The sequence below is a fragment of the Lissotriton vulgaris genome, chromosome 11, assembly GCF_964263255.1.
Source record: "Lissotriton vulgaris chromosome 11, aLisVul1.2, whole genome shotgun sequence".
NCBI classification, from domain to species: domain Eukaryota; kingdom Metazoa; phylum Chordata; class Amphibia; order Caudata; family Salamandridae; genus Lissotriton; species Lissotriton vulgaris.
The window spans coordinates 992,392,048-992,415,131 of NC_141699.1; the positions used below are offsets into that span (position 1 = coordinate 992,392,048).

Below are 23,084 nucleotides of genomic sequence, written 5' to 3' on the forward strand. Positions count from 1 at the left end.
CTCTAACTCAGGCCGTAGGCGCCGGGTGGACCTCCCAGGGGTTCTGGAGGTCACTGGCTGCAGGACAAGACTATTTTTATCGCAGGCTCTCCGGAAACTGAATACGGGCCGGTAGGGCTTGGGGCTAAGTCAGTTGTTCTCTACAGTCTTCTCTGCTGGGCATAATCTTTCGTCCTTTTTCTTCTAAGGTTGCAGAAATCTGCTTTCTTGGTTCAGGACTGCCCCCCCCCCCCAATACTGTATTTGGGGGGGCGTTTTAGGGGTCTCTAGGTCAGTAGCCAAAGGGGCTACTGACCTTAGGGTGACTACACCCTTGGTGTGGTCACCCCACATGAGGGAGTGAGCACAATCCCTAATCCTGATTGGGGAGTGCCGTCCATTAAGTTGAACATTTCAAACGTGCAGGACATCCGCCGAACAGTTTCAAATGGATTGTTCTAGAAAAAGCCACAGTGGGACCACGGGGTGCCAACACTGGACATATACTGGACATCCGTGAGTCCAAATGGATGGTTTTCTCCGATTCAATAAACAATGGCCTCAATGAGAATGACAGTAGTTTTGCTCAACTAGCTACGCTATGTCCGTAAACTAAGACATCGCCTAGCTGGCTCCCCCATCACTATGATTCTCCATCCTTTGCTTAATATACTCATTGATGACAACCCTCCCTCCTGTGTCAGAGGGTGACTGATCTATCTTTTTGCCATCAGTGAGCCATGCCATGTAATAAACTTATGTTCACTGTGCAAGGTTTAGACAACATGGTGCTTATACCACCCTGCTTGATAGGTAAGCACTATTAGTCACGGTACCAATGATTATTATGCATTTCCTCCCGACTGTGACTCATCGGGAGCTGTAGTGCATATATAATCATTTTTTTCTGTAAACCTCTGACTGGATCATGACACCATTGGTTTATACTCGCTTATACCGTCCTGTGAGACAGGTACGCGCTGACAAACTCGCTTTCATTTTGAATTATTTAATCACTATGGCTTTTTCCACCACTACTTGTTTTTTTATTAAGTCTGATTTTTGTTCTGTTTACCGTTTTCTCACTGTTACTTACTGCTTAAAAGCGCTTATACCGTCCTGTGAGACTGGTACGCGCCGATTACATTTCGATCACCTATCGCCCAATTCGCACTTGCTTTAGAAACAATGACTGCATACTGAGTCTTTCCTTGCTTTTTGTCCACGCATTGCGCGTGAGTCGCATTTCGAGTAGTTTTTAACGCTGCTGTCTGATCACGCTGCCCCTTGCCATTTCGGACAGAAGCCCCGCCGGATTGTTCACAGCCCACAGGTATTTGCCGCTTATCTATACCAGTGCGTGGCCCCCTTCCCAAACATGCATACCGCCATACCCTTGCATTCAGTGTCCCGAGAGTTGTTGGTTGACTCGTTCTCCCTCTCCCCCTACCTTTACAGAATCTCAACCAGCCAACTGCATTGTGGCGGCATTTTTGAAATAATCGCTTTGAAGACGGGGACTCTGCAGCCCCTGCTCTGTAAATTACTCTCCTCTCCTTTCCTCTATGTTAATTGTGACGTACGGTGCACTTTGCGATGCAGTTGTTTTCTAACGCCGGTTCTGTATTCCTCAGATATTCCCATTGATGTCATATCTCTTGAAGTCGTTTCTACATCGGATTTTTCCTTGCTACATGTTCTGTGTTTTAATGCGTTATTCACGGTAATCCATACACCTTTTCCACCTTTTTCTGCCAATTCCACTGTCTTAACCAGAATCCTCCGGGACCAGTCCTAACTCGTATCCCTTTCACATTTTTTTGCAACTCCGCCCCACCCCTGTCCTGAGGAAGACCCCTCCTCCCCTGTAAGGCTCCTTCACTGCCTACCATATCGTGGGGTCGAAACGTCGACAACCTGTCCGCTTACCAGCTTCTACCTTAAGCGTGACAATTACTGTATCGCCTGAAGCATGGTGTATCTGATTTGAACTCTAAAAACATTCATGTTTTGTGTATCTGGCTTCTTTCATAAGCCTGGTTTATATACTTGTTTAATAAGGTCGTTTGACCTTCATTGTGACACTACCCTCACTTTGCACTACTCCTTCCACTGACACCCTCCCCATCCTTTCCCTCTGGGGCACTAATTCTGATGAAGTGCATTTTTGTGTATAATATATTTTGGTCGATGCATTGTGATTTAAATAACAATGTTTCCTTACAAATTTGACTGCATATGTTTTTAATTCATAGTAAAAGTCTTTGTTTACCTATAACACTGTGTTCTGGGACCCCTCCCTCTCGTACTGCCATCCGCATGATGGCGGGCATGGAAGAGTGGGCTTAACCTCTCCTAACCCACCTGAGGGGTGGAGATGGCAGAGGTGGGCAAACCTTATGCGCTGGCTAGTTTTTCACCCTAGTCTTCATGCCAAAAACGAGGGGAGACAGAAAGGGGGCCTTTCCTTTGCTAGCAGGAGAGGCTGGGGGTCGCATTACAAATGCTGCCAGGCCTTTGAAGCTCCCCTGCCACAGATGGCTCTTCTTCAGTTTAACCATTATGGTGCTGTGGAGTTCGTAATGAAAAGCTTCCAAGCACCATATACTCTTAATGGCAGCACTGCACTTACAATGTCCAAGAATGGACTTAGACACTGTAAGGCTACAGGGCTCATGCACCTGTACCCTCGCCACTGGTATAGGGCACACATCTAGAGGGGTGGATGATCTATGCCAGGGCTATGGCTTGTATGCATGGCACACAGGGATTTTTACCATACAGACTCTTCACTTTGTTCTGCTCCAAAACACACAGTGTATGTGTGTAAAGGTACAGGGCCTCGAAGGGTGGCACAATAAGTGCTACAGCCCTTGGAGGTCTTCTCTGGTCACAGTGCCCTGGGTACCTGTGGTACCATTTACCAGCGGCTGACCTGTGGCTGGATATGCCAATTGGGTTAGTTTTGGGGAAAGAACACAGGCACCGGGAACCTGATTGGCAGGGACCCAGGGCACATCAAGTCAAAGTGCATCAGTAGTCTGGCAAAAAGTGTGTGGGTGTAAACCTGAGCACTTATGAAGGCAGCTGATGGGACTATACTGAACTTTACCATAGGATTATATTAGCTTCTGACCTTTCCCTGCCTTTCCTGTTATTTTAGTGTAATGCTTGTTAATGAGTGAGAGCTAGAATTGTTTAGGTGTTGTTACTGCTCCGGAAGGTGTTATACCATTTTCTCCCTTATTTTACTACCTAAATTACTCTCCTCCAAACACAGTTCCTTTTTGAAGTTGCATCAAGATGGATCTGTTTGTAACCCACTAACGTACTCCAGGCTAAACCTTGATTGATCCACTTCTCTACCCATAAAGAGTGAGGCACCCATAAAGAGTACTTTGTTTATCCAGTTGAAGTGCATCAGTGTCAAAGTTCGTGAGAACCAGTGATCATGGACAGAATCCACCTTTAATTTTGTCCGGTAACCTCAAACTGCCTCAGGAAGAGGGCTAAGACCTCATGACTACCACCACCTTAATTTAATGCTGCGTGCTGTATTGTTTTCTAAAATGTACTGTCCTACCGCTGCCAAAATGCTTTCCCTAAGCATCTGTTCAGCCCTTACTTTATTCTGCAACAACTACATGTTATTAAATCCAACATTCCTTGTCTGTGCTATAGTGGTCCCATCCCCCCACCCCATAGCCTTTCTTTGCCTAATTCTGTAAATGTAGGCTTCTCAACACAATTTACTTTCCTGGACTGCCTATCCTCCCAAAAGCTTCAAAATCCCTTTAGCTTCTCAAACCTTCTATTTGGAGTTTTACATCCTCCCCAAATTCCACATTCCTGCAAAAGCTCAAACCTTTTTTTTTTCCTAGTTGGGCTTATTACATTTACTGCCACAGTTTGGATTGTGGCTCTGTTCCCTCTCCTTCATTACCTGTATATTTTAGGGAAGCTCTTTGCTCCCCTCCTGCAACTTCTGATTGCTACTTTTTCTGCTTCAGGCATTTCTTTGGAACCTCATGGAAATACCATCATCATTATTGGGTTTTTTTTTGGGGGGGGGGGGGGGGGGATTGGAATCAGTCTAGCCTCTCCAGAACTCATATTTTGTTATTTGTTCACTTCTGTTGCCGAGGCTGAATATAAGTGCTTGTAATTCACTGCCCACATCCATGTTTGCCGTCCATCAAGTTCCTAACATGGCCCCGTTAAAACATTTCCTAGGCTCCACATACAGACCGCTTTTAGTAATCTATTTGCAAAAAGCCTATTGTGAATCTTAACTAAAGATACTACTGGCTCTAAGCCTGCCCAATGCCTAGAATTACATCTGTAACCCACCCGTCATCTTGGTATGGCAAATGTTAAAAAAACGGCGGCCGAATGATTAAGCATATGCGCACAGCTTTTCACTTTTAGCCATAATCGCATCATGACATGTCTATACTTTTTATCTTTTTTTTCTTCTTGCCAGTGCTGCACTGCATCGGTAAATCAAGCATTGACAGTGCAAATAGGTCCTCAATGCAAGACCAGTTGGCTTTGCCAATGCTTGTGTAGTTTTGAGTTTTAACAGCATAGCTATAAAACCTACTGTTTTTCATTATCAAACACTATGCATAGTATGATTTGTGCCCACCCATTTCAACCATACATTTTCATGGATCATCCTTTTTCAGGCATTGGCTTGTGACATCTTGGCTCTGCCCAACAGAATATTCCTCTCACCTTATGCTGTAGGATGTTTGGGATATGCTTCCACTTCCACTCCAGTGCTTAAGATTCTTGGCACAAGGAATTATTTTACAATTCTGCCCCTTTCTATCCCGTCCTGCTAATCCCTTCCCTTCTTTCTCACACAAGTATGCTAAGACTGCATGTGTTAGCAAATAAAACCCAGACATTTTGGCTTTGCCAATACCATTATTCAGAAATTCACTTAACTGCCATCTTTTAAAAAAAAAAAAAATGCTTTTAGTCTGACCCACCACCATATCCCAGTCCGTCTCTTACAACACCATCAGTTTAGGTTCTCATTTATGCACTCTGCAATGGCATGAAACTGCACATCCTCGGTTTTTTACTCTAGCCTGTCTCTTGTCCCATTGTAAGAATTGCTCTTATTCAGTGTTCACTACTAACTATTCCTCTTATTCCTTCCATTTTCATATTGGTGTCTACCATTAATTCGGTTCGGATTTTATTTGTGATAACTGACTAGCGATTTCCACTTTTTTGTCGTTTCCACATCCTAACTCACAAATGAATATCCACTTCATTTACCGCTACTCTTCACTGTACTATTGGACTCCCTTTTGATTTTTAGGTACGGAATATCTTCCTTTCCCTTCATCTTAACCCTCATAAAGCATTGATTCTTTTGCTCCATTATCTTCCCATCAGATTGTCCACCTATACCCACTTTCTTTTAACCAGCTCCCTAGCTATCCATCAACCCTGTATGTACATGCATGGTGCTTTATATCTCCTCACTGTTGTCCCTCCACTGCACCTTTTTCAACAAATTAGCTAGTTTCTACATTAATACGTTCTTCACTTTTCACACCAAAGCCCATCCTTGTGAACTTTTCCTACCTGGTCCATTGCACCTCTTTCTCTTCATTCTCCAGCCTGTAAGTTTGCCCTCCTTGTACTCAGTCCTGCTTAAAATTGTTCTTGAAAGCCTAGTACCTGATTTACAAAGATTGATCTTGATGTTTGAATTACACTGTAGTTTCCACATACTCATGGAAAGAGTGCGCTGATTTGGGCCCTTTGTTGTAGATATCATTGCGCCCTCTGATTGTCTACGAACTGCTGGCCTCAGATAAACTAGTATTGCTGAAAGAATAAATCCCTCCTCTTTGATTACAGAGTAATAGGTTCTGTAAGACAAGTAACTTCTTACTCTGCTCCGCTGCCCCTATCCATTTTCTATATCATTCTATTTTTGCAGTTTGATATTGACATGAAGACTGAGAGGAACATGCTTTTTTTGCGTTTCGACACTTGCATGTGCATCGCATTACATTCACCAGCGTAACTTTTTTCCTGTTTCGCTAACTCCTAGCAAATGAAGCCATGCAGTACTATATTTTAAATGGTAATGGTACTTCTGTTCTGTTTGCAAATTTGTTAGAAAGTTTGCAAAAAGAATATTTTCATTTATGTGAGCGTGAATAAGTGTGGAAACAGTTTTTCATCTGAATGGCTTCTTTTCAGATTGTTGCCATGGCTTGCATTAATCTCGCTTCCAAAATTGAAGAAGCACCTCGACGTATAAGAGATGTAATAAACGTTTTTCATCATTTACGGCAGTTAAGAGGAAAAAGGTAAGGCAATTTACTATGTGAATATTTTATTTTACATGAATTTTCATTGTTCAATATAAAGCGAGGTTAATGTGCTAGTTGTATTGGTAAATATTCTTTTTATAATACCATCTGAAATGTGTACTTTCTGTATATAAAAGGAATTAAAATGTGCCTATCTCCCATCTAAAAAAAGACACGGGGCAAGTCTGTTTTGGACAAGATAACCCCTAAAATGACTATCTGTGCTTAAGAAATCGTGTTTTTGTGCTAACTTTTAGATAGGTTTTTGGGGTGGTAGCTGTAGTTCTCCATTCATATAGGTCATAATACTATATACGTAATTTCGTTACCATGGGCATCTGGCCTTATTCTTTGAAGATGTACTTATCTTTTTGTCTGCCAAATGCAGATTTTATTCGACCACTATTCTGAAATTTTTATTTTTACTTTCGAGCATGGTTGCCCGCAACGTGGCCGAGCGTGTATTTTTTATAATGGAAGTAATCATTTGTAACTGAGTCTGAATACTATCTAGGCTACATGCAGATTTGTAGACTTAAACAACCGTTTAAACCATCTTCATTCTGCGATTCTGAAGACTATCTTCATTATTGCACAATGCACTACACTTACTAGTAACACCACTTTCCTCAGTGGCTTTTTTCAGATAAATATGTATGTTTTAAATAAGTCTGGTCCTCTTTGGAAGCGAGATCGCTAAGCCTAAACAGTTGCAAGTGAACACAGTTCAGGTATTGCTTTATTTTTTAAGTAGAACGTATTAAGTTACATGAGTTATGTCAATATTATGAACGTACAACTTGTTTGTAATGGGGAGGACTTAAACTTGAATTCAACGAAATGTTTTCTTTTTTTTGTTCCTGAAGTGACTTTGGCTGCAAGGCATAGTATTACCTGTGTAATTGAGCATACGTATCAAATAGTGTTTCAGTGGTCTGTTGACTTGTGGATGTGCTGTGAACCTCACAAGAACTAAATTTTTCTGGTTAAGCAAGTCGTATGTTTATGAAGTGTTTTTAATACAGTGGTAGCTGCTATTAGCGTCAGTCCTATCTATTTAACTATTCGGCAAGCAATTCATTGGACATATCAGATACTTTTGTACCTGATTTAACACTATTTTTTCGATTATTTGTTTATAAGTGCATTCCAGTTATCAATAGGAAGCAATGTATGCCTCTTGCAGTGTGATTGCAAATAATCTAAATTAATCTTTATTGTGTTTCCAAATGGTTCATGCCCGAATGCTTTTGGGATTCAAGGTGCTTCTGTGGAGAAGGACTGATCCAGATGTTGTGATATACAAATATTGGGAGATGGCACAGTTGCATTCTGTTTATTTATTTCAGGTTGGCATGGTGGAAATTGTGTTTTTTCCCTTTCTTTCGGTTTTTCTTTCAAATGTACATTGAAGCTGAATCTATTTGTGTGACCCGTTATTACCTTTGACTTGGTAGTTTCACACATGACCGTACAAGTGTAATGGAGGAGATTGGGGTCTAAGAATATCCTTTGAGGTTAATCTTGCAAGATAATAAGCCCTGTGAAAAGAATAGATCTGCCAGAAGAATGTTCAGATTCAGCAGTCTGTGCTAACCAAACTGTAAGGATTTGAGTTTTGAATGTTCAGTGAGAAAAGGGAGTTGAATTTGAAAAAACTCATACGACCTGAAGTTACATTTGCTGAGCAGAGCGCACACAACTCTAGACAAATATCTGCTGTTCGAGCATGGTGAGGGGTTAAATGTCAATAGCCTTTATTGCAATTGCTCGCTTATAAGCAGGTTCTTATTCATTTGGAGGATATTCATATATATATGAATATGTTTATGTACGTTACTTGGCAAATATTTAAACATTTTATTTGAAGTGATAGAAAGGTTTGTGCACGTTGTTAAGTCGATTGACTAATCTTGCAATAATGTGTTAAACAAATCAAGCACTTGGTTTGGATTTCCACTATTGCTGCAGTGTATTTTTATTAAAGTGATAAGCATACAATTATTGCCAAGAGAGTCCAATTTTGGTGACTTTACCCGCCGGGCTCCCGATATTTAAAAATGTGTTCTCTTAAGATTTTCCTCTGAACTTGTACCTCCAGAAGAAAAGTTGCATTTTTCAAAAGTGCACTCGGCATCCTTGTCCTTTTCCTTAGCGTGGGCACCATAAATTACCATAGTAAAATCACCCCGTAGCTTATTCAGCCAGAACACCTTTTTGGGAAAGTATTGCTCCAAAATGTTACAAATTTGCTTCTATTGTGATGTTGTGGCTAAAATATGTGTAATACCTATGAATGTATGCTTAAAGGATTGAGGCATATGCGGTTAAGTTTAAAAATGATAGCTTTACTTGATGCCTCAACAATCTGATGTGAAAGCCAACATTGCGTAATGTAGTGTGAACTAATTTTATTAATCATACATATCATTTTAAAGTAAAATCTTTAATATCATTGGGGATTCTCCGGCAGTAGAGAACCTACCTAAAATATTAGAGCATATGTCCTCTCATGCGTATATTCCACAGACAACTTACCCACTGAGCTTTAAAACTTTAAAGTCTTTACTCTTATAATCTGAATTATTGTAATAGAAAGGAGGACTTATTTGGCTAGTTTATCCCTTTGTCAAAAAATTACACTACATAAAATTAAGACTGGATGAACTTCACCCGAAAAACAGGAGGTACGGTAAATGTAGCACATTTGACTTGGCCATCTATAAGCTTAGGCCATGGTTATTGTAAAACAAAGGGGCAGATGCAACATTGGGACAAGCTCTCAGCAAGGGCAGGCAAAGTTAATGGAAAGCCGAAAGAAAACAAAAGACCAAAAGATTTGGATAATTTAGGATAGTGGTTCTTAACCTGTTGTCTGTAGATGCCTGGGGTCCCAAAAAATCCTAAAGGGGCCCCTCAAATTTCTAGAAGAAGTATTAAGACTAATGAAAGTATGTATACATAAAGCAAAATAGAACATTTTAATATGCTGTATAAAAAGCACCAGGAGCAACATCTAAATGAAATTCTACAGTCTAGCGTATTGCTTCATTTTTTCAAAAAAAACACATTTTGAAATGCTCCAACCTTCCTATTAAAATTTCTGTTTTTGTTGGTAAATTAAGTGAAATATATTTGATAATTTGTGTGTTGGTTTGACAGCTAGTAGTGTCCGTGATTTTTTTTTTTTGCATTGTTTTGTGGTTCAAATTGTAAATACTGCGTAGGTCATGGTTATCTCTATTAGAGATTTCATAAGGAATCCACTGAAATAAAAAAGGTTAAGAACCAATGATTTAGAACATTCTTGATGTGCATAATATTAAATTCTGGTCTAGACACATCTTTTGTTGCCTCACCAGCCTTATGTAGTCAAATCAAATGCATAATAATAATATGCATAGAGGGACTTTGTGTCAGCCATCTTTATCCATTGGCCTTTAGGTGCCATTCATCTTATGATTTCACCCAAGACCGCATATGGTTTGAAGTAATAGGCCAGCCACTTTTGCAGTTGACTCTTTCCACTCTTTCTCACTGTGCCAGCTAGTGTTAAATTTGAGCTGGTGAAGGTCACCATCACTTATTTTTTCCCATTAGACATTTTTCGAGTGGGAGAGAGAGAAGAGCATACAAACGGGAAATAAGGGCGGAGACCAAGACAAAAGCTTCTAGAAAGGAGAAAACGTGAACCAGCAAAAGTTAGATTAAATGGGCATTAGGTGGTTTCCAGTGTATGCAGGCTCGGTGTTCGCTGCGCCGGCACTTAATAGTGTAGGCATCTGGATTCTGAGTAGCTCTTTGGGCACTTAATCATTGGTAACGGCATATTGTTTGATTTGTCCGCTTGTTTCTTAAAGGGCCCTGCATGCTCCCCTGACCATGTTGCCAAGTCTTGCGTACAGTACTGTTTCAGATTTTATATGGAATGTGCTGCATTAAGACAGCCACTTCTTTAAATCCAGATAGCCATATTTAAATGTTGTATACACTTTATAAAACTTTTTACTTTTTGAAAAATCTTTCAGGTTTAGAATCAATGAATCTGTCACCACGAATAATACAAAAATTGTGTTTCCAAAGTCTCGTTGTTTGCTGTACCAAAATGGCAGACATGTTTTCTGAACTTGACTGCCATCTTGGAATAGTAAGAAAATTGCTAAGTATGCCCAATACCATTCAAAAATAGTTACCAGCTGCAATGTTTCATTCCAAGCATTAGCTCACACCATTTAAGTGGTAACACTTTTTTCTTTTATATTGTATGTTTGCAAAAACTACATAAGCGCTAACAGCATGAAGGTCTCTTCAAAATAGTCTAAGTCTTTCTGCCTGTTGGCCACCGAGAAAATGGCTCGCCATTCCCAAGTACTCTGCGACACCCTGTCGGACTACTTCCACAGCAAGATGGCCACCATCGACCCACAACTTCGACTCCCAACCCAACGACTTCAACAACTTCCACCCACCTACGGACACCAGCCACTTGATCGCCACATAGAATCTGCTCACCATGACCATCTCCTCCTCCATCCACTCTGGAGCACCCTCGGGCCCCTGCCATTTCTTCAACCTCTGAACCAAAGAAACCAGCGCAGAGCTCGCCAACATCCTCCAAGCCTCCATCCTGACAAATGGAAACTTGCTGAGGTTTGACCCCCTCCTGAAGAAACCCTCCGCCGACCACAGCAAGTTCAAAAATTACCACCCCATCTTGCTTCTTCTGTTCCCCTCTAAAGTCGTCGAAGACCATCAACACCCAGCTCATTGAACAACCAGGAAGAAAAATAACCTTCTAGACTTCTCCTGTGCCAACCACAGCACTCAGACTGCTCTGATCGCCGCCACAGACATCAGATTGGTTGTGTCCCCAGCCGATGTTGACCCCGGCCCCTTCCTTGAGGTGGACACGGAGCCGGACAAGCGCCAACCGACACTGGTACTGCCGCCAACAGTTTTTTTTGTAGCACTGTCCTCCCCTGGTGTTCCCTATCGCCCGAGTGGCTACCAGAGGAGGGTGAGGACGACTGGGAGGGGTCTGTGGACCCTTTAGCAGACCAGTTGGAGGAACCGGACTGGAGAGTTGAGTTGGCTGAGGCCAGTGGTCACCTCCCTAGACCATGACATGCTTTCAACCCCTGCTGTGGCTATGGAGGAAGGTGCATATTATGCAGTGGTGTTGGGTAGGGCAGCAGAGGCCTTAAAAGTTGAGCTTCCTACGGTGGTGGTTAGAATTAACCCCCTGACCGAGGTGCTTCAGCCGGCAGCAGCCTCTTCGGAGCCCCTGCTGCCTTTCAATGAGGCCCTTACAGACCTCCTTTTGGGCACTTGGTCCAAGCCCCAACACAGGGGCTCCTGTGGAGAGGATGACTGCCCGATGCCACCGCCTGGCCCCGGGCGACCCTATTTTCCTCTCAACATCCCACTCCTGAGAGCTTGGTGGTCCAAGCCTCAACTTCTGAGGGCGCGTTCCTACTGCACCACCTGAAAGGGAATCCAAGAAGCTGGACCACCTTGGGAAGATGATGTGTTCTTCCTCCAACTTAGGACTGCGGTCGTTGAACACCACATGTCTCTTGGGCCATTACTCCCACTCGTTGTGGGCTTCGGTCGTGCAGGTGCTGCTACAGTGCCCAGAGGAGGCCTGGGCTGTGCTCTCCCATGCAGTTACCGAAGGGAGATACTCCGCGAAGTCCGCCATAAGATGTGGGCTGTACACCGCCGACTCGCTAGGCAGGCCGAGATGCTACGCCTGGCTGAGGTCCACTGGCTTTTCGGGTGGTGCCTAAGCAGCACTTTTAAACATGCCCTTTGATGGCCGTCTCGTGTTAAGCGACAAGGCAGACCACTTTCTCGAGGGCTTTAAGGACTCTAGGGCTACGGCCACATCCTTGGGCCTCGCTTCCACTTCCTGCCCAGCGCAGCCTGCTTTTTGCTCCTTTTGTTGCTACGGAAGGGGTCCCTGGCACGTTCCACCCAGAGCCAGAGGCCTGTGCAAGCTGTCCAGCCTCTGCGCAGGCGGGTACGTGGTCCCACCATCGTCGGTATGGGTGCCAGTCCACTAGCGCCCCCTCTGCAGCAGACCCCAAACTCTCCTAGTCCGACCTTTCAGGGTCACCCTTCGCCACTGGGCGGCAGGATTTGCCATCACCTCCCCCACTGGCTCAACACCACATTAGACAGGTGGGTTTTGCAGGTAGTCCAAAGGGGCTACTCCCTCCCCTTTGAGGCTAACCCTCCTTCCATGCCACCTCAATTCCATCGCATGTCGGAGGATCACTTGTCTCTTCTCCAACAGGAAGTTAAGAATCTCTTGACCAAGGGAGCCATCGAGCGAGTTCCTGCCCCAGAAGTAGGTTGTAGTTGTTATTCCCACTACTTTCTGGTGCCCAAGAAGGACATGGGCCTGCGTCCTATCTTGGATCTCTGGAGTGTCAACCGCTTCCTCTGGAAGGAGAGGTTCAAAATGTTGACTCTAGTTCAGGTCCTGTTTGCCCATGACCCTGGAGACTGGATGGTTGCGATGGACTTGCAGGACTCTTATTTTCACATCCCTGTCCTGCTGGCCCACCGGCGTTACCTAGGTTCACAGTAGGGTAAGAGCACTTTCAGTTTGTGTTCCCCTTTGGCCCTACCAGCGTCCCTCGAGTGTTCACAAAAGTGATGGCGGGGCCGGATCTCATCCGCGCAGATCAGGGGTTCCAATCTTTCCCTATCTCGATGACTGGCTATTGAAGGCGGGCTCTCCCCAGGCTGTTGTCTCCCACCGCCAGACTATGGCTAACCTCCTGCATTCGCTGGGGTTCACCATCAAAGTGCCGAAGTCACACATGATCGGAGCAGTTCTGGACACATCGCAGTTTCGAGCTTATCCTTCCGAACAGCGAGTCTGGGTTATTCGGGCTATGATTCCGATCTTTTGGCCTTTATCCCGAGTTTCGGTCAGAATGATCCGGAGGCTACTGGGCCTCCTGTATCCTGCTGGTGGACTATGCCAGATGGCATATGCGGGCTCTACTGTGGGACCTTAAGTTCCAGTAGGCACAGCATCAGGGGAATCTTTGCGATTGCATTCAGATCTCAGAGTACACTGCACACCAATTACAGTGGTGGCTCACAAACCAAGATTGGGTCATCGGCAGATCCCTCTCTCTTCCCCAACCAGAGAACACAGTGATGACAGATGCATCACTTCTGGGGTGGGGCAGCTACATGGGAGAGGCGGAGATCAGAGGCCTCTGGTCTCTTGCGGAGTCCGGGCTCTACATCAACCTTCTTGGAGCTTCAGGCGATCTATCTTGCACTGAAGGCATTCCTTCCTTCTGTCGCAGGGAGAGTAGTGCTGGTGTTCAGACAACCCCACTGCCATGTGGTAATGCAACAAACCGGGCGGGGTGGGGTTTTGGATAGCCCTGGGCGTAGTTCGCAGAGTTTTGCTATGCTGAACTCAGCGAAGTTACAAAAAAACTCTGCGAGTGGCGGAGTGCTGTGTGAACTGCAGTTTGTGTTGGTATTCCTGCAGCTCGAGCTCGCGAACTTCCCGATCGCAAACTTACCGATTTTGGGGTGGGGGGGTTGGAGGACTCCCCTGCACATCGTGAAGCAGAGTATTCTGCACTCCACGAGCTCCGCTGACTGCAGAAACTCTGCAAACTGAGCGAATTTCACCGCCTAGTTGTGGACCTTATGTCAGGAGGCACTTCGTCTCTGGCAGTGTCTGGAACATCAGGGCGTGTCCCTGGTGGTTCAACACCTGGCAGGTTCACGGAACGCCAGGACGGCTAACTCAGCCGTCGGTGCATGATGGATCACAAATGCCATCTACACTTGGAGGGTGCTCAAGGTCTCTTTCAACGGTGGGGAGAGCCTTGGTTAGATCTATTTGCCACCGAAGAGAACGCACAATTTTAGCTTTTCTGGAGGTCTTCTATACGCCTTACCGCCTATACCACTTATGTCCAGAGTACTGAAGAAGATCAAGCACTACCGGGCCAAAGTCATTCTTGTGGCTCCGGACTGGGCATGAAGAGTCTGGTATCCCGAGCTTCTGCACATGGCCATAAATCCTCCGATCAGACTTACCCTTCAGGAGGCTCTTCTGTCGCAGCAGCAGGGGACGGTCCTCCACCTGAACCTGTCCAGCCTCCCCCTCCTTGTGTCGAGATTGAGCGGCAACAGTTGACCACTTTCAAACTTTGTCCCGAAATCTCTAATGTTATCTTGGCAGCCAGGCGTCCCTCCACCAAAACTGTATACACCTGTAGGGGAAAAACATTGTGGCATGGTGCTCTGCAAAGGCTGTGGATCCCCTTTCAGAGGTTCTCACCTTCCTTCTTTCTTTGGCCCAGCAGCGCTCTGCTCTGGGCACCTTCAAAGGCTATATTTTGGACATCTCTGCCTTTCTTCGGCTTCAGGATGAGACCTTCTTTTTTCAAGTCCCTATTGTATATCGCTACCTCAAGAGCATTACTCACTTGTTTCCTTCAATTCCTTTCGTAATGCCCCAGTGGGACTTGAACCTGGTTCTGACCTACCTTGTGTGCTCCTTGCGAGCCACTGCTTAACTGTACTAGCAGATTTTTACCTCTTAAGACTGCCTTTTTGGTTGCCATCACCTCTGCTCGCAGGGTGAGTGAGCTTCAGGCTCTTTCTTCCAAACCTCCTGTCGTCGTTGTTCATCCGGACAAAGTTGACCTTCGCACTAGGCCTTCTTTCCTTCCCAAAGTGGTTACCTCTTTCCACATAGGACAGACCATCACTGTTGCCCACCTTCTTACCACCTTTGCATCCTTCTAAAGAGGAGGAGAGGCTCCACTGTCTGGATCGAAAACGTGCGCTTTCATTCTATCTGTATCGCACAAAACAATTCCGGGTGGATGACCATATCTTTGTTGGCTACCTGGGCGCCAAGAGGTCGGACCGTACAATAACGAACCGTCTCTCAATTGGTCGTTATTTGCTTAGCAAAAAAGGAACCTCCAGTGGGTTTGTGTGCCCATTCCACCAGGGCGACTGCAGCCACTACTGCTTTGGGATGTGGAGTCCCCCTTCATGACATCTGCCAAGCAGCTACGTGGGCTTCATTGCACACATTTACCCATCACTACTGCCTGGACAGCCAAGTCCGGAGAGACCGCTTCTTTGGCTGTTCAGTTCTCCAGGACTTTCTGGTGTGAACTTGGTTCGCAGACTCCCCTCCGGGTTGGTATTGCTGGGGTATCTATTCTAAGGTGAGCAATCCATAACTAATTGTCTCTTTCAGATGAACAAGTTACTTATCTTCGGTAACGATATATCTGTAAGAGACATAGATTAGTTATGGATTCCTCACTGCCCCACCCATCCTCCCCATTCTGCGAACTGACTTCTAGGGTAAGGACTCCCTTTCATTTCCCTAGTTCTGTGCACCAGTGGTCCGTGTCTTTCATGGCTCTGTGCTTCTGGCGTGGAATGTCGTGCAAAGAACTGAGTCAGCGCGCAGGGGCGTCGTCTAAGTAGATAACGCAACATCATTCCGGCGACCACGATGCCAACGACTAACGCTGAGTAGACAGACACCTCCCACTGAACACTGGGGTACTGCTGAATAAAATTTCTCCGGATCCAGTCTGACGCCTGGAGGTAATTCTAAGGTGAGGAATCCATAACTAATCTATGTCTCTTACAGATATATTGTTACTGTAGGTATGTAACTTGTTCATCAGGGTCACCGACTAGGTGAAGACCAACTGCCTGAAGCTCAACATGGACAAGACCGAAGTACTGATAACACCTCCCCGTGGAGGAACAGCTGGTGGCCCCTCTGACCTCAGACCCACACCAGCAGACCACACCCACAATTTCTATGCTGCTTCCACATCCCAAAATCTCCAGAAGGATCCCAGTCAACACCAGAAAAACAGTCCACAGCCAGCTAGACTACATGAAGCACACTACTTTCGTATCGCCACCCAAGCCCAGCCAGCTAGACTACATGAAGCACACTACTTTCGTATCGCCACCCAAGCCCTCGAGACTCCAAACCATACAGTGTGCAGCAGCCAGACTCATCCTTAACACCCCTTCCGAATAGACCCCCCCCCCCCCCCAATGAGAACCTCCATTGGTTCGCTGTCCTGTAGGGATGCCAGTTCACTCTACTGACATGCCTACGAAGCCCAACACGACCGTGGACCAGCATAAGTCAACAACTGCCTGAACTTCACCAACCCACCTGCACGTCGCCTTAGTCTTAGCCACAGCGAAGGTAGTTTCTTTGGGTACCTCGCCGCCAAGGTCCTGGATCTACCATCACCTACAAACCTCCCCTCCCTAGTGGATTTCCGAAGGAGACTCGAGACCTGGCTTTTGAACGGAGACAAGTGAAATCTCAGCATCTGGATACCCTCAGGTGTGAAGAGCTGTGCTTTATAAATGATTGACCCAAAAATGCATTGTAAACCACTTGTCTCTAGAAGTAGTGATTTTCCAGTGATTTCTGTGTCGGATATTCGTTAAATACCCTTTGTAGGGTAATACGGAGACAGGATCTTGGCATTTGTAGGATGGGACTAATATTTCCTTCAGTTGATAGCTTAAATACAAAGTTAAACTTCTCTAGCAGGTGAGAGAGTGAAATCCTCCTGATATTCGATTTTCAAGGACTTTGGGTGGGTAATGGGCTAAACTTTCATTGGTCTGAATTAGAAATAGCAAATCTTACTGACAAAATAGTGGTAATAAATTGAAAAGATTGAGACTTGCAAGACCTCTTTAAAAGCGGTGATCATAATTCTTTCAAAGGGGCATCGGAGAATCGTAGGAAGTTAAATCTTACTCTTATCCGAAATGTGCAAAGTTCCAGTGGTTCAAAGAGCCTTGGTGTACTCCAATCATAAAGGAATTTTCATGGTTGATGTAGCAGGTTCAATTCACTGTATTGCTTGCAGTGAAAACATCCAAGATCCCTCAACTGGCTCTTGTTTTTACGTTCTCCATTTTTTGCCCACCCATATAATGTTACAAGGGAGGCTCGGGGTTGCAAAATACCAGACTTCTACCTGGAAGTTGACACAGTGCTCGATTGCCTCTAAGATTGGATGAGGACTAGGGGAGGGAAAGGAAATGGGAAAACAACCAGAAGACTTATACCTCTCATAATCTCCATTACTTTCAACCAGTCCTCCTTCTCCAGATAAATATAACTGAACATTTGGTAGGATAACCCCTGACTTCTAAGTGAAATACAATTCTTCCCCTGCTTTCTGCTTGATGAAGAGTGTAATTTCCTGTTTTCCTGATAGCACCATGTTTTTATCACTATGAAAGAAGCCAGAAGATTAATTCCGACCTCTTGCCTGGAAAAGATCAGAACAAGTGACTCAACTCTTGCTGTGCCTTCGTGGTAAAGTAATTGAATGCCTAGTGCACAACTTTTTTAAAGAATCAAGCCCACAAAGCTGGTCTGTATGCTAAAGTATTGGTTCTATCCTAAGCCAAAAAAGCCAGTTTATGTAATGGTAAACCAGCATTTGCAGTGCGATAGGTCTGCATTTATCAGAGTTAGAGCTATTGCTTTTGTAAATGATGTTTTTTACTTGGGGCAGGTGTGTACGAATGAGAGCCCGGGCAAATATTTAAATGCAATTGTATGTAAATTGATTGGAAAATGTAATAAATTGCAAAAAAAGCTTCACTCGTAGTCTAAAATAGTCTCATTAAGAGCTAACCTTTCCTTAATGCTATACCTTCTCGTGGCCCTGCTCCCAGTTTCACTCTGGTTAACCGTGGTTCATGTAATTTTTTTTATATCTCTTTTTATTTATGTACAAAAACAAAATGAAACTAAGACGTATCAGGAACAGCACATTCAGTTACAAAAATCAAGCAAACAATTTCAGATATCAGGATTTCTGCAAGATGATGAGGGAGGTTACTGAGACACAGACGCCATGATCGCTCAACAATATTTGACAACATACAATTTAGAATGCCTTCTATGCGCTACGACTCTCAGACCGCGCCACCCAAGAAAACACGATAAGTAAACTATTGCCCCTAGATACGAAAACATAATCCGGATAAACAAAGGATAATTATGCACACCATAAAATAAACAACGCTAAAGCGCGAAACCTCATCCCCAGCACCCTGCACCCCTGCATGTAGCTTTCACTCGTCCCCAACTAGCAGTGTGCCTGTCGCCCCAAAACTACACTAATATATCTGAAAATAGAAAATGGAGGAGGACCTTGGAACAGACCCCCAGCCGTGCCCCCCCCCCCCCACCCCCCCACAGCTTAGCTTCCCCTATGCTGACGGATCTAATAAATAAAATGTCAAAATATACAAATCAAGGGGGATCCTTATTCGCCTGCCTCACCTCCCGCATACTAATCCTATAAGAATTGAGTCCTGCACCGCCACAGAGTCCACTAATGTCATACAATAATGGTATATTGCTCAACCTTGGCCTGTCTGATCAGGAGCATGAAGACTCCCCAGCCCATCTGCTGCAACTTCAGGAGAGTCAAAGTACCATACTGGTCTGTTAAGTTCCGCTCGTAGGCCAGTTGAAAACAGCAAAGCATATTGGACCCAGTTTACCCTGCTGTCCCATTTTCCCGACAAGAATCCCTGACGTTGCTGTTGAATGAATGGCGCGAAATCCGGGAGAGAAGAAAGAGCCACATTGATACACCTCAAGCCAGATAACTCGCTGTCCACAGTCTCCCGCACCTCTTGCTCCAAGGAATTCCCGACATCTGTTAACATAGCTAAGTTGAGTTCTAGGACTTTCGCTTTACCATTCGATTCAACGGGGTCCGCACTTGTTAGCCCAATCCCAGGCGCAATATCCTCCAATTTACAATCCAGGGCTAGCATTCTCAGGCTCATGGAGAAGTGAAATCCAACAACAGCCGCCATTACATCTCCCAGCGTCGGTCCCATCTCTTCTCTCACAGTAGTGACAGTTTTCGTCTCCACCGGAGACCCTTCGGGCAGGATGCGAAGTTGAAGTCAGCCTCCGTACCATCCACTTTCGGGGTCGTTGGTCAAAGCACTCCGGTGACAGCCGGAGTGATATTTCCTTACTCCGCTGTTGCTGCTGTTCCAATTAGAGGTCCACCAGTGAAATTGGCGAATCTCCGATCCGGGCCGACCGGTCCTTCTCGGTCTCTCATGGCTGATGTTGTTCAACGTGCCTCCGGCCTCTCCATTGCTCAAGGCCCCGGTTCCGAAGCTGGTGCTGGCCGCAATCTTTACGCTGACATTTCCGTCCACAAAGCTCGTAGATCACTCGGGATCACACGGTCGGGCATAGTTTTGTCTCATCTATGCGGGGGCATGGCATAGGCGCAGGTTATGTAGCAGGATCTTGTGGGTGGAGAAGGAGGTCGACGGAGCTGGGAGCCTAGGCGGCCATCTTGGTCGCCAGGTTGGCTCCTCCCCCGGTTCATGTAATTTTAAACTGAAATTAATTTAAAAACCGATTGAGGGCTCACTTGCACTGTTAAAGACAGCAAATTCAGATTGCAAACGGTTCTGATTCCTGCTGCAAGGCGGCTCTCAAATACCACAAGTTGTGAAAGCAAGGGCTTGTGTGCAAACCCCTCCAGTAATGAGATAAAAAGTTTAAAAAGAAGACAACATTGTGATTTGGTCACCCCTCCGCCCATTTCAATTTGCAGGAAGTTGCACGGTGCGGTATTCACAGCAGAAAAGTTTACATTTCCACCTACTTGTTCAAATCCGTTTTTCAGATCCTAATTCTGACACAGCATGCAAGGAAGCTCAATTGGTTAATGCACCCAATGCAGTAGTATTTTGGTAATACTGAAAGTCTTGTACTTGAATTGTAGAATAGCCAACTCTACCTTTCATGTTTCAGAGATCGAGAGAGTGCTATCAAGCTGTGTAATGACGTGTGATATTTAGGGCGCTATTTAAATAAACGTTATTTCTATCAAGAGAAGCAGTTTCAGAAATAGGTAAATGTACATACTAAAAAAAGTCACCTGATTTAGTTTATTTGGCACATGCAGTTTTCTCCCAGGTTTATACCATAGCACACGCTACCAGACAAATGGCTGCGTTTTAACACTTCCCGCGAACGGTGGCCTCAGTTCACGTTTTCAAATCCTAGCAATGTCGACTTGGCCCTAAATCCTTTCAAGGTCAGAAAGTGGAGTAATTGGAACCACTATAGAAAACTGACTATGTACAGCTGTTTAGGCCAGGTGCGCTGCATCTGATGTGTTGATAGAGCAGCATTTGTTGATGTTTACACAACACACAGGACGGCCTGTGATCCGGATAAGTGTGCATTGTGGAATATGTTGTCTGGCTTTGTAGAAACTGAGCCCAGGCATGCAGACATCCTCCGCAGATCGCCGCAATTACTGCCAGTAGCACGTCAGCCATGTTCATGCGGCTGCGTGTCTGCTGTGAAGGAGGGGGCTAATTGCTCACAAAGGAAAGAGATGACCAGAGATGTCCCAACAGAAAGCAGTGCAAGGAAACTCCCTTTTGAAAACCAGCATGCACGGAACGGACCGCAGTAATGCGGTTGGGGGAGGGGTGGGTGTATGTAAGCATGAAGGCAAGAGATGGCCAGCTTAAAGTATAAATCAGTGAAGTCCTGTGGGAGGGAACCAAGCACACAGAGGCATTACAGATGGACACTATTGACCAACCAGAGTTGAGGAATTCCGAAAAGCAGGCCAACCAAAAGTGCTGGGCGTGTTGAATGCCCTTGAACTTGAATACAACATGCCTTGCAGTGCTGCACAAGCGCTGTCCATGCTCGAACTATAAACTAGAGATGGGGAGGTACAACCAAACCAGAACGGATCTTGCTGTGAACTTGCATTGTGCGGGCGCTTCATCTGTTGTCTAAAACTTGCTCATTCCACACATGGTGCTGTACCTGATCGCCAAATCATTCAATATTTTGTGCGATGCATTATTTTGGTTGTCTACATTCTCCTCGTTGAAGAAACATTTCACTGTATTGGACTGCTGACACACTAGATTGGGAGCCAGGATGGAGTGGAACATGATTGAAATTTGGCTCATAACTGCCTTTAGATCCAATCTGCCATGGTAGTAAAAGTAACTTTTGTAGATTTTAGAAATTGATTCAAAGCTTAAAGCCCGATATTCAACTCCTCTTAAATCAACATCACTATGCACTAGTGGGAGCTTCCTTGTTAGGCCTATGGGGACAGTTTGCATGAACGGCCTTCCTCTAGTTAAGGTGGCTTGACACAGTACTCTACTAATGATTTGAGATCTGAACCATCTTTGTGTACTGCGGAGTTTTCTTGGATAGTAAAACTTAATTGGTTGTGGCAGCAGAGCGAGTACATTTGTAGGGGATACAAAGGTTTTACATCTAAGCAACAAGTAATGCAGATTTAGGTGACCGAGAGAACGCAGCAAAACAGGGAATTGATTTTTTCAGCATAATTTGAAAGTTAATTGTTAAATTAAGCCTGCTCCCTATTGCTGTACGACACACTAACTTCACTTGGGGCTAAGGCTGTGCTTTAACCTTTTAATTACACAATCATGACCTGTAGTAAGCTTGCATAAGGCTTCCAGAATTGTGTAGAAAATGGCAGTGTCATTTTTCAGTATTTTGTGGAGGTTTACTGTTGGCTAGATAGCAGACAATCTAGTCTGTTTCCCAATTTTTGTACAGAGAAGATGTATCCTAGATAAGACAAGGGACTGTCGAAGAGGATTTCTAAGCGGAGAATTGCATTTTGTTCCTTCTTATTTAGGTGGATCTGCTAATGATCATTGACACTGGATTATGCTTCCACCATCATTACCTCATTTAGTTTTTCTCTCTCTGGGATAGTCACAGAGCAATTTTGCTTGTATTTGGTAACTCAGTAGTAACTAATTGGGCGGGTCTGGCCTTAATTGAAAAACTGGAGTCTATCCTACAAGTGCTTCCACTTCTTATTTAACACATCACTTGATGTCAAAGGAAAAGTAAAATGTTGCCATATTGCTGGATACGTATTCTTGCTTCCGTTACTCGATCATAGTAGGTATTTTTGCTGTTTGTGGCCTCGGCTTGAAGAGCTCTACTGTTCATGTAACCAAAAGTAATCTGCCCATTTACTAACTCTTCATTTCATTTTGCCAATGCGTATTTGAGTTCCAGTTTTCAGTAGCATCAACGTATTGACAAGCATTCATAATGCCAATAGGTATTTTGTAATGCACTGTCAAACTAGACCTAAAAATCCATGTGTGATTGACTGCCTTCGTCTGTCTATTCTGCGGCCAGAGAAAAACACCATACATGCTCTAGTTATCGAAGTCACTTTAATAGCATTACAGTTGCATGCGTGTGCCCCTTAAAGTTCAAGCTCATTATCTGGATAAATAAACAAAATGGACAGCTGTGTGGAGGGCATGTTTTTTTGTGGGAGAAACCCACTTCTGCTCAACCAAAACATCTACACCTGGCTTCTAACATGTGGGCCTTGTCAAAGCCCTTCTCCTGGTGGTCTCACATCATTGTATGGCTACAGCTGTGCTGTCAAGCCAGACCATAACAATGCAACCTAACCTTGGACAAAAAAGAAGAGCCTGGGAAGAAAGGACTCCTATCGCTAATAGTTCAGGACATAATAGTTTTTGACGTTTCTTTGTGTATGCCTGCATGCTCAGGCTCCTTAATATTTAAGAAAAGGCTGCCCCTGTTCCCCGAAACTGGTGCATGTCGTTCATGCAAACCTGTATTAATGGTCCTTCTCTCTA

At 44.6% G+C, this 23,084-nt stretch overlaps 1 protein-coding gene across 2 annotated transcripts in view; it reads left to right on the forward strand.

Moving 5' to 3' along the window:
• CCNL1 (cyclin L1) overlaps positions 1-23,084 on the forward strand; it is a 218,975-nt gene that overhangs the window by 19,549 nt on the left and 176,342 nt on the right. For both annotated transcript variants that reach the window (XM_086944229.1, XM_086944230.1), the window contains exon 3: positions 6,211-6,320. In XM_086944229.1, coding sequence (XP_086800355.1) covers positions 6,211-6,320 — 110 coding nt within the window. The remainder of the gene's footprint in view (positions 1-6,210; positions 6,321-23,084) is intronic.